Source organism: Perca fluviatilis, chromosome 15, assembly GCF_010015445.1.
Source record: "Perca fluviatilis chromosome 15, GENO_Pfluv_1.0, whole genome shotgun sequence".
Classification (NCBI taxonomy): domain Eukaryota; kingdom Metazoa; phylum Chordata; class Actinopteri; order Perciformes; family Percidae; genus Perca; species Perca fluviatilis.
Genome location: NC_053126.1, coordinates 7304703 through 7323303, shown reverse-complemented (window position 1 = coordinate 7323303; position 18601 = coordinate 7304703). Strand labels below are relative to the sequence as shown.

At 40.9% G+C, this 18601-nt stretch overlaps 1 protein-coding gene across 2 annotated transcripts; it reads left to right on the top strand.

Moving 5' to 3' along the window:
• The first annotated feature begins 1215 nt into the window (after positions 1-1215).
• Positions 1216-17670, top strand: nubp1 (nucleotide binding protein 1 (MinD homolog, E. coli)). Of its 2 annotated transcripts, XM_039824627.1 has the most exons (10): positions 1219-1359; positions 2447-2551; positions 3229-3362; positions 5451-5519; positions 5660-5692; positions 5801-5891; positions 6693-6847; positions 11702-11812; positions 15488-15674; positions 16171-17670. In XM_039824627.1, exons 1-10 carry the CDS (start codon positions 1329-1331, stop codon positions 16221-16223), a joined length of 969 nt encoding a protein of 322 aa, XP_039680561.1. In that variant the 5' UTR covers positions 1219-1328; the 3' UTR covers positions 16224-17670. The 2 variants fall into 2 exon arrangements, with proteins under 2 accessions (XP_039680562.1, XP_039680561.1); XM_039824628.1 differs by lacking the exon at positions 15488-15674 and having other exon boundaries at positions 1216-1359.
• The last annotated feature ends 931 nt before the right edge of the window (positions 17671-18601 follow it).

Sequence of the window (18601 nt, the reverse complement as noted above, 5' to 3'; positions counted from 1 at the left end):
TATTTTCAATTGCTCTGTACGTCTTGACTTGGCTTGAAATTATGTTAAAATTCCAATAAGTAGGTTAAAAATTGTGCTGGATTACAACATAGGGTACTTTGTTTCAGCAAATCTTGTCATTAAAAGAATGTGCATTGCATGAAACCATACATTGTCAGAAATCAATTAAGATCTATTACAGTAATTTCATCAGCTTTAATTCAGAGTTGTTTGAAACTTGAATACAAGCCCCAACTACTGTACTTGCCTCTCTCTGTTCCAAGAAGAATGTTTTTGTGTGCGTGTGTGTGTGTGTGTGTGTGTGTGTGTGTGTGTGTGTGTGTGTGTGTGTGTGTGTGTGTGTGTGTGTGTGTGTGTGTGTGTGTGTGTGTGTCTAATATCTATCTATCATCTATCTGTGCCTATATGACTGTAACATTTGCAAAACCCAGACAATAGCCACACCTAGTGGACACATTAATTCATCTTGTACTCCAGTAATCGCCAAAGTTTTAGGACAATAATTTCCTGCTTCTAATTCACAATCATGACAATTGTGACAATACTGAGGGATACTGAATGTTGTTACTGCTGAATGCTGATAAATTACGAGTAACACTAAATACAAAATGTAATATTTTTCCAGCTTAGTGCAGTTTTTTTTTAATTGTAGCAACAAAATTAGCTCATTATAAGTCAGTTTTAAAATTATATTGTTTGGTTAACCCCTGCAGCAGCTCTTTAAATAAGACTAAAGTAAGCTAAAGTATGACTCTTATAAAACTCTGAAAATGAAAATATTTGCACATTCAAGTCTTGCAAATTCTTATCTGCTTTATAAAAATGTATAATAATAATAATAATAATGATAATAATAATAATAATAATAATAATAATAATAATAAAAGTTTAAGTTGTGTTTAATTAAGTTTAATTGTGTATGTCATCTGTATTCTGTTTAGTTATCATCAAAGCAACCCAACACAGGCTTGATTGATATAAGCTGGAATGCACAATCCAAAAATAGTATGTATGAACATTTTTCAAAATAAATTGAGATACTTGTATTAATGAAATAACTCTTTTGTTTTTGCATTTTTCTTCCTCTTGTCTACAATGGAAGGTCAAAGGTCAGGTAAGAAAAAGTGCACTCCACACACACACACACACACACACACACACACACCCACACACACACACACACACACACACACACACACACACACACAGATAGAGTTGAATAACGTTGTTTTTTTTCTTCATTTAGGGGATCGAAACTTCATGTAGTGCGCTTCCGGAACCTTCGAAGGGGGAAGACTTTAACGGGAGGACACAACACTCGTGCAAAGATGTCAAACGTACCAGATAATGCAAATGAGCGTAAGTTGTTTTTTTTATTCATTTTTAGGACGTTTAGACAATATAGCAAGCTGATTCACAATTTGTAATATTATATATTGCCTTTACTGTAAGGTTGTGGTGGGTTATAAACAAACGTTTCAGTTACTGTGACAACACTGTAACGTTAACGTCACTTGCAATATTCCGTAGTAGCTAAGTAAGCTAGCTAGTTTTCAGGGATGTCCAAGCAGGGTATCAGTTAACGTTAGCTAAAATATCATTACATATTCATATGGACTGGTACTGCTGACTGTGTTTTAAAAAAAATAAAATAAAATTAAACAGAAATCGCCTGTGAAGTTCAATGACGCACTTACTAAAGTGTTTCTCCTGACGTGACAGCAGCCATTAAAGTGAGATAACGAAGTCAGCGGATAAATGTCATTGCAGAAATTGTTCATTTTTGCCTACACAAGATATTATAAATACACAGGGCTACTTAAACAGTAACGTTACTGAATGTATTTGTAAAATGAAACGCCACACCACTCTTTGACGTGTTGCCGAGTCCTTATGACCCAGTTCTCAGCCTCCAGAATCAGTCTGGTAAATGACACAAGTTACTATCTGTTATTTACTGATAACATATACCACATTTAACCATATTGTTCGGCAGTATTAAGTTGTATAATAAATATAGAAAATTGTATATTTTTTTATCCCAATCCTAAGCATCCAGATTAATTTTAGTTCTCCATTTAATTGTTCTTAATGTTAAAATCATTATTTGTGTCTTTTATTGAAACTATAGGATATTACACCGAGTGAAATATTCAAACCCAAGACTTATTATTTTGGCTGCAAAAAAAGACACCTTGTGTGACATTTTATACACATTTCCACAGCATTCACCTCAACATAATTTGCTCTGTGTTGAAACTCTGGCATCTCTACTAAAATACTGACCCACCAGCTGGCAGTGGAGCTGAAGAGCGTGAAGAAATGTAGTTCAACTATAGATTTAAGTTTATCTTTATCCACAGAACACGTATTTGGGGTGTGATTAGTTTAAGATGATATGATAAAGACCACACACTGATAACTGGTCTGTGTTTTATTCTTTCAGACTGCCCGGGTACAGAAAGTGATCAAGCAGGGAAGACTTCGTCATGTCAGGGCTGTCCCAACCAGAAAATATGCGCTTCTGGAGCCACCAAGGCCCCCGATCCTGGTAAGACTGTTACAAAATCTTGGTATTGGTATGATAATTTGATATGTACAGTTCAGCAAATACATGTGGAACTATTGGGATGAGTTAAAGGAGAATTCTGGACGATTTTTACCTGAATCTTGATCGCTATATGTCTCAGAATACTGTCAATAGGGGAAAAAAAAGTGGAGTTGCTGCAGCTAATGGGCAGAGCTCCCAGTTAGCTAAAATGGCAGTTGTCGGGCATCTTATAAAGAGTGCCTTTGTGCCTCTTAACAGACACAAATGCAATTAAAATGTCTGTTCAACATGAACGGGGCCCTTATGTGACAACAAGATGCATTTTCAACTCCGACATTGTGAAGAAACTGTTTAAATTCCAAGTTTGTACTTAAGAGGCACAAAGGCACTCTTTATAAGATGCCTCGTCAGCTGGCATTTTAGCTAACTGGGAACTCTGGACGTAGCTGCAGCAACTCCAGTTTGCTAGCACCGATTTTGCTCGTTTCTTTTCCTATCGACAGTACTCGGAGATATATAGCAATCAAGATTCAGATACAAATCGGCCGTAATTCTCCTTTTAAATGGAACCAGAGGAGTAAGTAGCTTTAAAACAGCCATCATTTCAGGTAACCCTTGTTTTGTCCCATTTGAGAGCCTTCTCCATCCTTCATCTCCTCCCCCTGTCTCATCTCCAGCCATAGCCGAGATAGGAGTGAAGCTGTCAACAGTCAAACACAAGATCCTCGTGCTGTCTGGGAAAGGAGGAGTAGGGAAGAGTACCTTCAGCGCTCACCTGGCTCACGCCCTGGCAAGTGACAGCACGAAGGAGGTAATATTTTGATTTTGGTATTCAACACGCAAAATATACCGGAGTTTAAGGCCGGCCACACACTGGCTGCGTCGCGCGAGCGTGGCGTTTCTGTAGCGTGTCAGCTGCGTGGCGTTTTCTATGTCTTTGCACACCAGAAACGTGTCTGACATGGCGCTGCTGCTGCTAGCCTTGTCTGGACACCAATTGATAAAATGAAATACCATGTTAAACATAAATATATACTGATTTGATTACAGCAAAGACAATGTCGGCAGTATTGACCGCAAAATAGGCTACAGAATATTTTGTTCTGTATTGACAGGTGCAATATTTGAAAATCGATAATTATTATAATTCTTTTTTAATTACATTTATTTCTGCATCTATGTCAAAACCTAGAGACTTTCAAATATCAACATGTCAGTTATTAATATGTATTTGTGTCAAAATAACATATAAACATCTTTTCCTATGATAGAGATAGAGCGAGGTAGAAGTGAGAGGGTGACGGTGATTAGCTTTGGAGCGAGTAGCAACTCTAGAGTCATAATGAGAGAAACAAAGCGTCTCCCCTGTTCTTTCTGACCACGGTGGGAAATCTGGAGCAGGAAAAGTTAACCCTCTCCTATAAAATGGCCTTAAGTCTAACCCAGTTGTTTTTTCTTGTGGAAATCAACTAAACGCCACTAGAGGTCACTACAGACATGGGTTAACAGAGGTTTAAGGTCACAAAGTTCTGTATAAGGGCAGACTTCTACAGCTAAAACCTTTTGGTAACTAGGTAACTAAGTTTTTCACCATGTGATCTTCTGAAGGCAACACTATAAGTGTCAAAATAATACAATTACATTTAAAAAGAGGTAATTTCATAGCAGCCATGTATCGGTTATTGCACCGGCATTATTTCCAATACCTGCAAGAAGGACACAATGTCAGTATTGTAGGTAGGTAATGGACACATGAATTGTTCACTCACCTGAGGAGATTTGTATAAAAATAATCTTATAGGTTAATATAAGAATGATTCCCTCTGCAATTTTAATGTAACCTATTATCTTTGACAGATTAATGATGCTGCAGTAGGTTGTAAGGAGACAGAGTTATTTCAAAAATAAATTCTTTCCTTAGCTTTTAGTGATTGGGTCGCTGAATTGTAAAATTACAAAGCTGAGTGTGCTGCATTTTTCTGAATCACAGGAGTGATCCTTAAAAGGGAACTACTACATCATATAACCAGTTCATCGGCTGTTTAGCTGCAGTCCGACTTGTTTGCGACACAGCGATCAGGTCCAACTTAGTATGTAGCTGCATTTAAAACCCCTGCAAGTTCGCGTTTAGCTAAACCGCAGCTAAGCTAGTCAGTGACACAGCAGTCATCGTTGTATTTACGATAACTTAGTTGCAGCACTAAGCTGGCTGAAACGTGCGATATACTCGCCGTTTCCGACCTGTCTCGCGCCAGTGTGATGTCATGGGAGCGCCATAACTCGTACTCGCGCGTAGGTGGTCGCGACACTAGTTGCAGTCTTCTCCTGAACAGAGGTGGCGGTAGTGAGTAAAGGCTACCGACTTTGCTATTTCTACGAACTAGAAGAAGGAGAAAAAGGTAAACAATGGCGAAGAAGAGAAGCACTTTGAATACTTCAGAATGTCTGCACAACGATTCGATGACCTACTTGGTCGGATGAAGCCTTTCATTCGCCATAAAAGAACTCCTCTTAATTCAGTAACTTCACAAAAGAGACTGCAGTCACTCTGAGAGTCCTGGCATCCGGTTACCCTCGAGCTTGTTCAGGCTTCCTGTTTACCTCTGGTCGCGCACTCAAAATCCTGGCGCGCCAGCGAGATCTATTTCATTTTGACGTCACATTGGCGCGCGAGAGGTCGAGTGCGGCGACTGTAAAGAGGCCCTTAGTGTGGATGGAAAATACCTGTGTTACTTCTGCGTGGATTCAAAGTGTCATCTTCTGCTAACCTAATATTTACCTCAAGAGGTCAGTTTTCAGATCAGTTTAGCCTGTCACCGATTCCACTACACTAGAGACGTAAGAGTCTTTGTTTTCTGCTCTCTCTCTCTCTCTCTCTCTCTCTCTCTCTCTGTTCTAGGTTGCCCTGCTGGATGTAGATATCTGTGGTCCATCCATTCCTAGGATCATGGGCTTAGAGGGAGAACAGGTGAGTTAAGGGCAGATATGTCAGCAGCAATACACAAGCGTACTTCGAAGGATTTTTTTAATTTAATTTTGTAACTATGACGTCAGTCATGTTAAGCTTTTACTTCATTGTAGGTCTGTAATCTGTTCTCTTGTGCACAGGTTCACCAGAGTGGCTCAGGCTGGTCTCCTGTGGTGAGTCAATTCAAACAGTTAGTAAGTCCTTTTAGTGTTTGTTTTGAAAGAAATTGCTTTTTTAATAAGTGTGACTGTGTGTGTCTGTCTGTGTTGCCTATGTTGCAGTATGTGGATGACAACCTGGCAGTCATGTCTATTGGCTTCCTGCTCAGTAGCCCTGATGATGCTGTCATCTGGAGAGGACCCAAGAAGAATGGTATTGTTTTTTTCAAGATTTTAAATCCTTTATTAGTCCCACAATGGGGGAATTCATAATGTTGCAGGGGATAGGGGGGGAAAAGCACAAGCCACTCTAAAGATAAACGAACAATAAATGGTAGCACTTTACTTGAAGGTATCTACATAAGAGCGACATGACAATGTCATGAACGCATGACACTAGGGGTGGGAATCACCAGAGGCCTCACGATACGATATCATCACGATACGATATTATTGCGATTTTAAACATATTGCAATATTCTGCCATATATTGCAATGTATTACCTTTTTTCCAAATTCAAATTTTTCCCAATTTCAAATGATGTCCCCAAAGGAAAATTTTGTCAACATCTCCGTTTACTTCATCTCACTGCAAAATGGGATTGTCAAGCTGACAAACTGACCAACACATATATCATAAAAGATCGATACTTGGCGTCTGTGTATCGATACAGTATTGCCACGAAAAATATCGCGATACTATGTTGTATCGATTTTTTCCCCCACCCCTACATGACACTGTCATGACACATGAACCCTAACCCTAACCCTAACTTGTCATGACAAAAACCGAATGACACTTACTAAAAGAAGAATTATTTCATAAATGTGTATGACTTGTTTGTAATGGTTATGACACGTTCATGACCGTGTCATGTCACTCTTATGTAGATGCCTTCAAGTAAAGTGTAACCCAATAAATAAATATAAGTAAAGAGAGTAAATAGTCAAATGTATCTCACTTTTTTCCAAATGTCACACCATTATAACCTGTGTTGTGTGTGTCTAAAATCAGGGATGATCAAGCAGTTTTTGAGGGATGTTGACTGGGGGGAACTGGATTACCTCATCGTGGACACGCCCCCTGGCACGTCTGACGAACACCTGTCAATCGTCCAGTACCTAAGCTCCACCCACGTTGATGGAGCTGTCATCATCACCACACCACAGGTAGCACACGCACACACACACACACGCTCACCAGTAGCTCAGTCCGTAGGGAGTTGGGTTGGGAACCGGAGGGTCGCTGGTTCAATTCCCAGTATGGACCAAAGTGCAGAGTGTGGATTGGTAGCTGGAGAGGTGCCAGTTCACCTCCTGGGCACTGCCAGGTGCTCTTGAGCAAGGCACTGTACCCCCCCCACTGTACCCCCCCCCAACCGCTCAGGGCGCTGGTCCAGCACTGGCAGCCCACTCACTCTGACATCTCTCCGTTTGTGCGCAGAATAGGTCCTGCGCTTGTGTGTGTATTTCAGGCCTGTGTGTAGTGATTTCAAAAACAGAGTGTAAATTGTAATTTCCCCACTGTGGATCAATAAACAGTATAAATGATTAAATTAATTATTATATAACCCTAATATAAATAGCAATAACAGCGACTGTAAATGTGTCTACATTGACTCCAACTGATTGGCTACTTGTACTTCAGTTGGTGATTTCCTAAATTTCCCAGAATCAATTTCAACCACCTGGAGTTCAACTGTCGTTTTCTTATGTAACTCCAGAGCATAGTAATGATAGTGATAGTAACGCTAAAAGCCACAACGGTATTAACAGGCCGGAAATGAGAGAATCGCACCCTATACTCAAAACGCAACATTGCTACAACCGCCTTGCATTATGCAATCATCTTAGGGCTACTCTCCATGGGGAAACTGTTCCAGCAAAGGTACAATGCTATTTTTATGACAAACAATGTGCAGTTTGCAGTAAACATTGTGTGTCTGTAAGTATTTTAAGTAAGGGGTGAGATCTCATTTAATCTCAACTGGAAAACCCCTCGCTTCTGTTGCCATTCCTCTCTCCACCTACGCGTTTTACCCACAGCTAAATACAGCAAGTGCCCACCCGTTGTGGGGGATTATGGAAAGTAGTGCTGGGAAATCTAAGTGCATGAGGCAGGTTGAGAGACAGTGGGCCCAGTAAAATTAGTATACATTCAAGTATATTTGGTAACACATCTACATAAGAGTGACATTGACTGTCATGAACACATGACACTGTCATGACACATGAACCCTAACCAGAACCATAACTTGTCATGACAAAAACCGACACTTAAAGTGCCCATTTTATGCTCATTTTCAGGTTCATAATTGTATTTTGAGGTTGTACCAGAATAGGTTTACATGGTTTCATGGTTTCATTTTCAAAAAACACCATATTTTTGTTGTACTGCACATTGCTGCAGCTCCTCTTTTCACCCTGTGTGTTGAGCTCTCTGTTTTAGCTACAGAGTGAGGCATCGCACATCTGTTCCATCTTTTGTTGCGAGTCACACATGCGCAGTAGCTAGGTAAGCGCTGCTAGCGGTTAGCCACCTCGTTCTCAATGGCAAAACACTGCTACAACACACACGAGTTCACCCTAATCTACAATAGAAATTGTCTAGAACTACTTGCATGTCCCTCGTCTGCAGGTAGTCAGTGCAAAGTTCGAAGTGCGCCCTCGTTTAGAAGGAGTCTCCCGGCTAATCCTGCCTTGTACAGGCCAAAGTTGGAGAAACAGCTAGCTGATGTGGTATTCGCTAAAGTGGTTAGCACACACCAAATGTTTCGGCCGACGACGTAGACGGCCCTGCAGATTTTGACCAGCTCACCCGGAGACTGAAGGCAGGACACCTTCAGAAACCCGTATCTCACTCAAAACAGCATGGATGTTTTTTCTTCCAAGTTTATATGCGTGTGTAAGCACCAGAGCCCATATTTTTTCATAATATGGACACTTTAATGACAGAAGTGTTATGTCATAAACGTTTATGACTTGTTTATGACACTGTCATGACAGTGTTATGTCACTCTTATGTAGATACCTTCAACTAAAGTGTAACCGTATATTTTCTTAACCCTAACCAAGGGTTACCTTACCCTGTGTCAATATTGTGGGGATAACATCACATTTTGGAACAGTGAACATACAGTACTAAGACAAAATTTATTTTGTTATTGCGAAATAGTCCTATATTCATTGGCAGTAAAGTAATTCCAGTGTATCATAATTGCAGCTGTTGTTTCCTGCTCAATTTTCTTTTTTACAGTTATTCTCAAAAACATCTGTCTGCAAAATGTAACTTTTACAGAGGATGCTATTTTATCATAAACCCATAAAAGATCAATGCTAGATTGTGACTACACAAGCTGTCATGGCACCATATCAAATTATAATCCAGCATGTTTAGTAGTTGTTTGTTAGTTTATCGTTATACAAGACACAATACAAACAGTAAAATGCTAGCAAGTAAAGTACACAACAGTAGTGAGGAGGGAAAAAAAACAACTTGTATAGGCGTCCTCTTCTAAGGTACACATTCTATCAAAGCTATGGGTAGTAAAAAAGCCAATGTATTAATTTTCCTGACACATGAACACAACACAGAACTGCCAGGCTTTAGTTGCTGACTGCACATTCTTTCACACTTGGTTTGATAAGGACTTCTGGCTTGTTTGTATGACAAGGAATCAAAAAGTCTGACGGTACCGACACACATATACGCATTGAGATTAGGGATGTTAACCGATGACCGTTTGACCGGTGGTTGACCGTTTCAACGTTAACCGGTCAAAGTTATTGTTAGTCGGTTAAAAAAAAAAAAAAGTGATCTCTAAATTGGGCAATTATAGATATTGGAATAAACGCAAAGTATTTCGAAACTAAGGAGCCATTTGTTAGAGTTTAGATTCTCTGCCCGAGCCCGACTTCGGGCCGGGCCGTTATTTTCCGCCACTATCCTCAGACCGGGCCGGGCCGGACCCTTGATCGAGCATTTGTGTTTTTTTTTAATCATTACTTTAGCCTAATTGGGTGGGGAGAAAAGCTATGCCATAATCAGAACTATTATCTATTTAGGCCAAAGTAACAAATGTGTCCAAAAAGTTACACAAGTTGGACTACAGTTACAAAATGCAACATGTGTCATGCGCGGAGTCTCCTCCTCCCGCACGCATCACCCCGGGGCTGCGGGCTGTATTGTGGAGCTTAAGTGCAACATGGAGCTTGAGGATGTAAAGAAAAAAAGAAAAACGGGAGAATTACCTTTGAGCAAGTTTGGAGGAAAGTCGGAGGTATGGAGCCATTTTAAACAAGTCGTGGTAAGTGACAACATATGTGTCGGCTTTGTTGAGTGCATTAAGTGCGGCCGCTGTTCGCCTATGACAGCTGATAAAACGGGGACTTGGATGATGAAGAGACACATGAAGCAGGCTCGCCGTGGCAGAAAAGATGATAGTCAGCCTTCAACGTCCTCTTTTGTTAGTTCTCCAAGCATAGGCTACCCCTGAGGGCGAGGCAAGCGGGCAAGCCCTCACAAGAGAAATACGTTGAGTTTTTTACGTTTCTTCATTCAGATCCATTTGCGATCCGTTCCATTCTGAATAAACTAACAGCGTTTACATGCTTCGCTCCTGTTGCATTATTCATTAAGATAATTTTAAACCGATTTCTGTAGTTCAAACAACTCTGAATTGTAGTTGAGAACGTCAGTTATAACGGCCCACGGATTCAAAAAGTGTCGGGTTGAAATCGGGCTCGGGCTCATAATTCCAGTTAATGTGTCGGGCCGGGTCGGGCTCGGACACAATGTGCACGGGCTCGGGCTGGGTCGGGCTTGATTTTTTTGGGCCCGAACGAAGCTCTACCATTTGTCCTCCGATTACATACAAGCTCCTCTGCGCCGCATTTGCGGACTTGTTTCGCGCTGTAGGGGATTTAAAAAACGTGTGTGTGTGTGTGTGTGTGTGTGTGTGTGTGTGTGTGTGTGTGTGTGTGTGTGTGTGTGTGTGTGTGTGTGTGTGTGTGTGTGTGTGTGATCCCTAATTGAGATCATAATACATATACATACTCTTAAGTCAGCCCATATAATCTTTAATGCAGACAATATCAAGTCAATGCTCCAGTGTTCCTGCTGTCTGATCCAGATCTAATGTTAATGAAGATGGGACTGCTCAGGTCTCCGGTGCGTTCAGGTTAACAGTCCGTGCTTGCACCACAGTGTTTTGGAGTAGAATCTGTTTTTTGTTTTGTTTTTTAAAGATTATTTTTTGGGCATTTTTAGGCCTTTACTGACAGGACAGCTGAAGAAATGAAAGAGAGAGGGGGAATGACATGCAGCAAAGGGCCGCAGGTCGGAGTCGAACCCGTGGCCACTTCTTCGAGGAGTAAACCTCTATATATGGGCGCCCGCTCTACCAACTGAGCTATCCGGGGGCCCAGAATCTGGTTTTATGAGAAAGAGATTTTTTTAAACAAATGCACTGACTGTATGTTGCAATAGATTGTAAAGTCTTAACCCTGTACAATGTTTATCACAATGGACGTGTTTACTTGTTTAAGTTGTTAAGTGTCCCTCAGTCAATTTGTTTTGATAAGTTTAACTGTACTTGGTGAAAGACTTAATCTGAGTAAACATTTCCTAATGCTTAAATTAGACCTGGACCTATGAGGTCAGACAGCAGTAGAATCACTTCCTCATTCCATCAGCTCTCACTTAACTAAAACTAACCACACACAAGGTGGGAATTACCCAAACAAAGGAGCCAGTCTTTTTAAATATCATACGAGCTGCCAAGATCTTGATATCAAAGAGTAGAGGTTTCTTTTTTTTCAAGACATTTAAACACATTTACACATGAGAGCTGCTCAGTTTATCGGGGCTAACTGCTTTCCCACGGGTAACCATGATAGCAGTTGTGCAGGGAAGGCAATACAACTTTTGCTCTTGTCACCAGTGTCTTTGTTTCCTCCCCTGTCTCCTCTCTCTTGCTTTGCATTTCTCTTTACGTCTCTCCATTTCCGTTTGTCTCTCTCTAGGAGGTATCGTTGCAGGATGTGCGAAAGGAGATCCGGTTCTGTCAGAAGGTCAAGCTGCCGATCATCGGAGTGGTGGAGAACATGAGTGGCTTCGTTTGTCCTTCATGCAAGGTCACTGACAGAGACCACATACACAGTGTTTTGCCAACAGAGTGTCAGACACTCAAAATAAATGAAGAAAAACAACGATTTAATCCGATTTAGGAAAAATCATATAAGCGATACACGCAGACATCTGGGCAGTTTTGCCAAAGAATCAAAGGGCACATAAAGCAAAGAGGAACAGTGGTTGACGGTTACTGTTCAAGCAAAACAATTTAGCACTGGCAGTTGCTTATCATCTTCTTTAATGTGTAATATCAAGATGTTTAAACGGGCTTCCCTTGCAGTCTGAATTAGGTCTAAACACAAGCTAGCACTGTGATCTCAGTGAGTGAGTGACTGACAGCCGCTTGGGGACGGGTTGCTAATTTAAACTGTAGGTGCACTGACTCTCTGTAACAGATGCAGGTGTAGCGAGTTACTTTAAAGGTGCAATATGTAATATTGTATGTAATACTGGCAGCTAGCGGTTAAAATAGTTACTGCACTACCAATTCAAAATACTGGAGAGTCGTTTCCCCCGCCCCCTCCTGCCCAGACTCGAAGTTCTTGGGGGTTGCCAGGCTGAGACCGCAGCATTCACAACAATGTTGCTAGACGCTTTTCTCACATAGCCAGACATTACTGCACAGCACAGCAGAGTAGCTTACGTTAGATGCTAGTCTCACATAGCCAGACATTACTCCACAGCACAGCGGGGTAGCTAACGTTATATGCTAGTCTCACATAGCCAGACATTACTCCACAGCACAGCAGAGTAGCTAACGTTAGATGCTAGTCTCACATAGCCAGACATTACTCCACAGCACAGCGGGGTAGCTAACGTTAGATGCTGGCTATATTGACAGTCATAAAAGCCCGTGCTCACGCGGAGCTCTGTAACCAACTGACAGACACACTTTTTCGGCTTAAAATTACAGTATGAACCGCTAAAAACACAACAACCTCACCGTCCTCTCCACGCGCCAGTCAGGCACACTTCCTCGGCTTAGAATTACAATACAAAACACTAAAAATACCACTAGCTACCTTGCCGACGGAACACACTTCATTGGCTTAGAATTACGCCAACAGTCGCTAAACACACTGCAAACTCACAGTCTTCTCTTCCCGATTTACAGCCCCCCTCTCGTGGCTTAAAATAACTCACCGTTGTCGGCTCCAGCCGCTGAACTACACGTTGTAAACAGCCATGGCCCGCTTGCCTGGTCCTCCCGGTAACGTTAGCAGTTAACAGGGTTAGCATGGCGCCGTTAGCCAGGACCAGTCGGGATCACTTTACTGGTTGTGTCTCAATTATTTTTGCGAGTAACCAACTCGGGTACTCTAGCTATATAATTCAATGTGAGTACACAAATGTTGAAATGACATAAAATGCCCGTCCCTAGTGGCTGTGATAAATTAGCCTGAAGCTATGCTTACCTGTTCAGGAGGAAATAAGCCAATTCTGCGTCCTTTAGGGAACTAAGCTGTCTCCGTCTTTCAAATACATCTCCAATATTTACCAGGGGGTTGTTACGTCTCTGGTCACGCAACTGTTAGAAACATGCTGTTTTCTTTTTTTTAGGTCGGGTAGAATCTATCTCCGTTGATCCTGTTCGTTTGTGTGCTGCTTTCATGGCTGGTACTAACGTTACAGCTGTAGCGCGCTGGGTTTTCGTTTTTCCAGGTATATCTGGCAACCCGGCCTGGCTGTCAAACTGGCCGTTGTTAACAACACACAGATCAAAACATAAACATAAATTCCGTCACGGAATGTAAATTTCAAAAAGAAAAAATACTGACATTAGCATTGTTGTCAGAAAAGATAGTATTTCAGTTTAACATGTTTCCTTAATATCTGATGAGGCATTGGTGTCATTTTTGGATTTATTACAGTACAAATATTACATATTGGACCTTTAAAGGTCCCATGACATGGTGCTCTTTGGATGCTTTTATATAGACCTTAGTGGTCCCCTAATACTGTATCTGAAGTATCTTTTATATAGACCTTAGTGGTCCCCTAATACTGTATCTGAAGTCTCTTTTATATAGACCTTAGTGGTCCCCTAATACTGTATCTGAAGTCTCTTTTATATAGACCTTAGTGGTCCCCTAATACTGTATCTGAAGTCTCTTTTATATAGACCTTAGTGGTCCCCTAATACTGTATCTGAAGTCTCTTTCCCGAAATTCAGCCTTGGTGCAGAATTACAGCCACTAGAGCCAGGCCCACAATGAGCTTTCCTTAGTATGTGCCATTTCTGTGTCTGTAGCTATTGAGGAAGAGAGAGGGGTGGGGGGTGGCCTTGACCAACTGCCACTTTGCTGGTTTGAAAGCCATGATGTCTCTCTCTCATGGGTGGGCCAAATTCTCTGGGCGGGCAAAGCAGAGAAAGGGGAGGTAACCTTGCTCCTTATGACCGCATAAGGAGAAGATTCCAGATCGGCCCATCTGAGCTTTCATTTTCTCAAAGGCAGAGCAGGATACCCAGGGTTCGGTTTACACCTATCACCATTTCTAGCCACTGGGGGACCATAGGCAGGCTGGGGGAACTCATATTAATGTTAAAAAAACTCATAAAGTGAAATTTTCATGCCATGGGACCTTTAAAAACTGACGTGCCGGGCATCATTATAATGAGTCGTTGTAATTCTGTTGCATCTAGGGGCTCAGTAATCCATCAAAGAAACACTGTTATTTTTGGATACTTTCCAAAAACAATAAAAGAGATCATTCCATGTTTGATGCAGAGTTTACGTTAGCCGTCAGATTTGACAGATTAGAATTAGGCTGAGGATGATCTACTGGAACTTACACTAGTAGCCAATACAAGCCTGTTTGTACCTTGGCCTAGTATGCGCCACGGAGATTTCTCTAGCTGTCACTGTCTCCAGTATGGCCCAGGCTACATCAATATACGGCTTTCATGTGCTCACACAAAAGTTTTGCACCGTGGTAAAGTTGGTTTTATATTGGACGTTGGCTATTCGACACATTCGAAAAAATCTATTATGCAGCTTTCCCTTTTGACCTATTCATGCCAAACCACTCCGCTAACTCCCCTACACATTGCACAAAGCTTCTTTTTTCCAAAAAAACATCCTTTGATGTTATAAATATTTATTGGACAAGAGTAAAAAATATTAAATAATAAAGGATGTTTTAAAAAAAAAAAAAGAAGCTAAGTAAGTTTTGCGCTCACACGAAAAAGTTCCATGTGCTCACACGAAGCTTTTCATGTGCGCACGCAAACTTTTCATGTGCGCACACGAAGGTTTTGTGTGAGCACATGAAACTAAACTTTTATTAAAAATTCTGCACATGAAGGTTTTGTGTGAACACATGAAACTAAACTTTTATAAAAAATTCTGCACATGAAGGTTTTGTGTGAGCACATGAAACTAAACTTTAGATTTTTTTTTATGTCCCCTTAGGGGCTCCGAAGAAAGTAGTTTAAAGTAGTTTAAAATACTACACAATGTGTCCTGTGTTGAAACCAGATGTTGAAAAGTGAGACGTTTATACATAACGATTTAATTTGTTAACAGACACATTAAAATGACATTGATGAAACGGACTACAATGAAACGAAAGATTATGATGGATTTCAACAATGGCCACTTTTCCACTTTTCCATTCCTGAGCATGTATAGAGTAGCACACAAAAATGCTTACGTAACTTGTCCTCTCTCTTGTAGAACACATCACAGATCTTCCCTCCCACCACTGGTGGCGCAGAGCGGATGTGTGCAGATCTAGATCTACCCCTGCTAGGAAAGGTACCTTTAGACCCGAGGATAGCGCGAAGCTGCGACGAGGGCAAGTCTTTCCTCAGTGAAGTACCTGACTCTCCTGCTGCTAAGGTCTACCTGAATATTGTGCAGAGTGAGTGTTTGCAAGAACACAAACACTCTGACGTGTTTTTCCACCACACGCATCACGTCATGTAGATTTTGCTACATTCCTTATAAAGGAAGTTAGATGCACATACCGCTTCCAGTGAAGCCCCTTTTTATTTTTGATGACTGGATGGTTTACTTAATGTCCCAATTCCCGATTAAATCTAATGAAAGAAGAAGTGATTCGTTTTAAAAATGGGAAGCAGTCGATTAAAGGGGAAGAAGAAGAAGAGATCGAAATTAAATAACCCTACTAAAAGATTGAGATTAAAGTTGAGGAATTCAAATGAGGTTTGTATAACCGATGATCACAACAACGTGCAGGCAGTTAATAGAAAGGCAAACGCAGCCACTGACACACACACACACAAAGATCTTTTATAGCAGGTGTATTTGTTTGTGTCCTCGGAAGTCCCCATCAAGTTCATCAAAACTCCCGTAGTCCTCGTCGTCACCATCGTCTCCTCTCTCTCCTCCGCCAGGTATTAAGGACTACTGTTCCAACCGTGTGACAGAGGAGCAGAGGTCTGCCTGAACTCCCGATGAGGACGGACATATCGGACCAGAACACTGAAGAGAGATCACAGGTTGAGAGTGTGGTAGACCTGATTAACTACTGAATTAGAATCCCACACACATAGGAAGGATAATACCATTAATAATGCAACACTCACCAAAGCCTGACAGAATTATTTCCGCATGATTATCAGTCCTAAAAAGACCAAAACGACAATGTGTTTCTCAGTACTGTCAGCAATACACAGCCTCTATGTGGCTCTTAACGACAAGCCTATCGGTTCATGCTGAAGATATACGTATGCTTAAACCTACAACAGCTGGGCACTGTAGTTTGTACTAAATGTTACTCAAACAGGAGTAAACGGTGCATTTATTGGGGACTATTTTCAGCTGTGGATTAATACACATTTGGTGTTTGAGTGAGTGTTTCTAGCAGCAGGATGGGATTGTACTCTGGAGAGACTCAAAATAAACTGCAGGGCCCTGTTCATCATGACAAAGGAAGGTGTTTTTCAGTGCGGCAGTGGCTCGATGATTCTACAGCAACAAAAAAAAACAGAGGAAGTTTTAAGAGGCTTTGTATTCAAAGGCAATACTTCATGAATCAGTTTATTGTTGTTTTTGGTCCATACATGGAAATAGACAACAAGAAAATATGTAGAATATGACCAGACTTATCCATTCATTTTGAAGTTATAGGTGGGGATCTGAGCAGTGCCAGAGACTCGGTCTGGTAGGGCCCCACATATCATGATGACATGTAGTTTATTGTCTCTTTGTCCCGGAATCCGACTGCTGTGGATGCTGAATATTTACAGTTCCTAGATAGATGAACATAGGTATAGACTCTCCCTGTTGTGCTGTAGTAAAGGACATGCTGTTTAAAGCTCTGATCATGTTGTAAATCAAGCAGCAGTGTCAAACATTTGAAAAATATCCTGCAAGGACATTCGGCAACCCTAAATCGTATTTGTGGATCCCCCGGTCCTCACTGTCCATGGTGACAGTGAATCAAATGCTGGTACCATCAGTGGGATTTAAACCCTAGTTGATCACATCCTCTAAATACAGAGCACAGCATCATTAGCATAGTATCAAATCTCAACTTCTCGTTTGATTTAGGTTTCTCAGTGACTGTAACCATTCCACATGTGAAATGAGTCTGTATAGAGATGTTAACATTTCAAGCCGTATAGATTATTTGCTTTGTTTTCAGCAGGTCTTGTGAATATAAAAAAAATTTGAATGTATAAATTTGGGAGATCTACATAATTTACTTTCTGTCTAAGATGTGTGGGTGTGTTACATACGTAAAAGCTCAGTTGTCCCTGATATACAATTAAGATTTTTTTAATGAGATTATTAGTTTCTTATAAAGCATTGGTTTAAACACATTGTTTTGTGTAATGCAATTGCTTTAACTGACTTATATAATAAATGACCAAACATGGAATCACCATAAATCATTTATCTTTTTATGTTACCAAACTGTTAATGTGTTATTCTTTTTTTCTTTTATCGGTTTATAAATCAAAGATTAAAGGGGCTGTACTCAACATTCAGCACATTAATATAGCAGCTAACACATATTTGCTATGTAAAGATATACTGTAGTGGAGTAATGACATCCTAAACTGAGAACCAAGTCACACTCCATCTGTGTGTGTCTGTTTTTTATTTTGGTAGCCGGTCCGGCCGCTTGTGCGCGTAAGTTTGTATGAGTGTATTTGTTCGCCGAGGGCCGTGACAAAACGTCAGTATTTGGCGAGTTGGGGGAACGGTCTGCGAGAGACGTGCGGAGGCAATCCTAGACCACTTACTTTTTCAGTATTTTGAGTACAGCTCCTTTAGTTGAGATAACATTGTCTTTAAAGGACAAATCTGGCGCAAAATGAACCTAGGGCTTAATAACACATGTACCAAGTCGACCGGGATATGCATGCTAATCGAATGTGACCAATTTTAGCGCAGACCGCTAATTAGCTTATAGCGCTAGTAATCAAGGCAAGGGTAAAGTAAAAAGAAATCGCTATTTCTATACCACTAACAAGGCTCAAAATAGCACCACAAAGTTCTCAATGCTTCGGTTGACATGTAGGGACCCTCATTATGCTACCGTGGAAGTGTGGTGCTATTTTGAGCCTTGTTAGCGGTATAGAAATAGCGATTTCTTTTTACTTTACCCTCTGCCCCGACGACTAGCGTTATAAGCTAATTAGCAGTTTGCGCTAACACTGGTCACATTCGATTAGCATGAAAACATATCCCAGAGAACGGTCGACTCGGTACACGTTTTATTAACCCCTAGGTTAATTTTGCACCGGATTTGACATTTTAATATTAAAACAATATAATAAAGAGTATTTTGCCAACATATTTCACTGCTAATGGTAT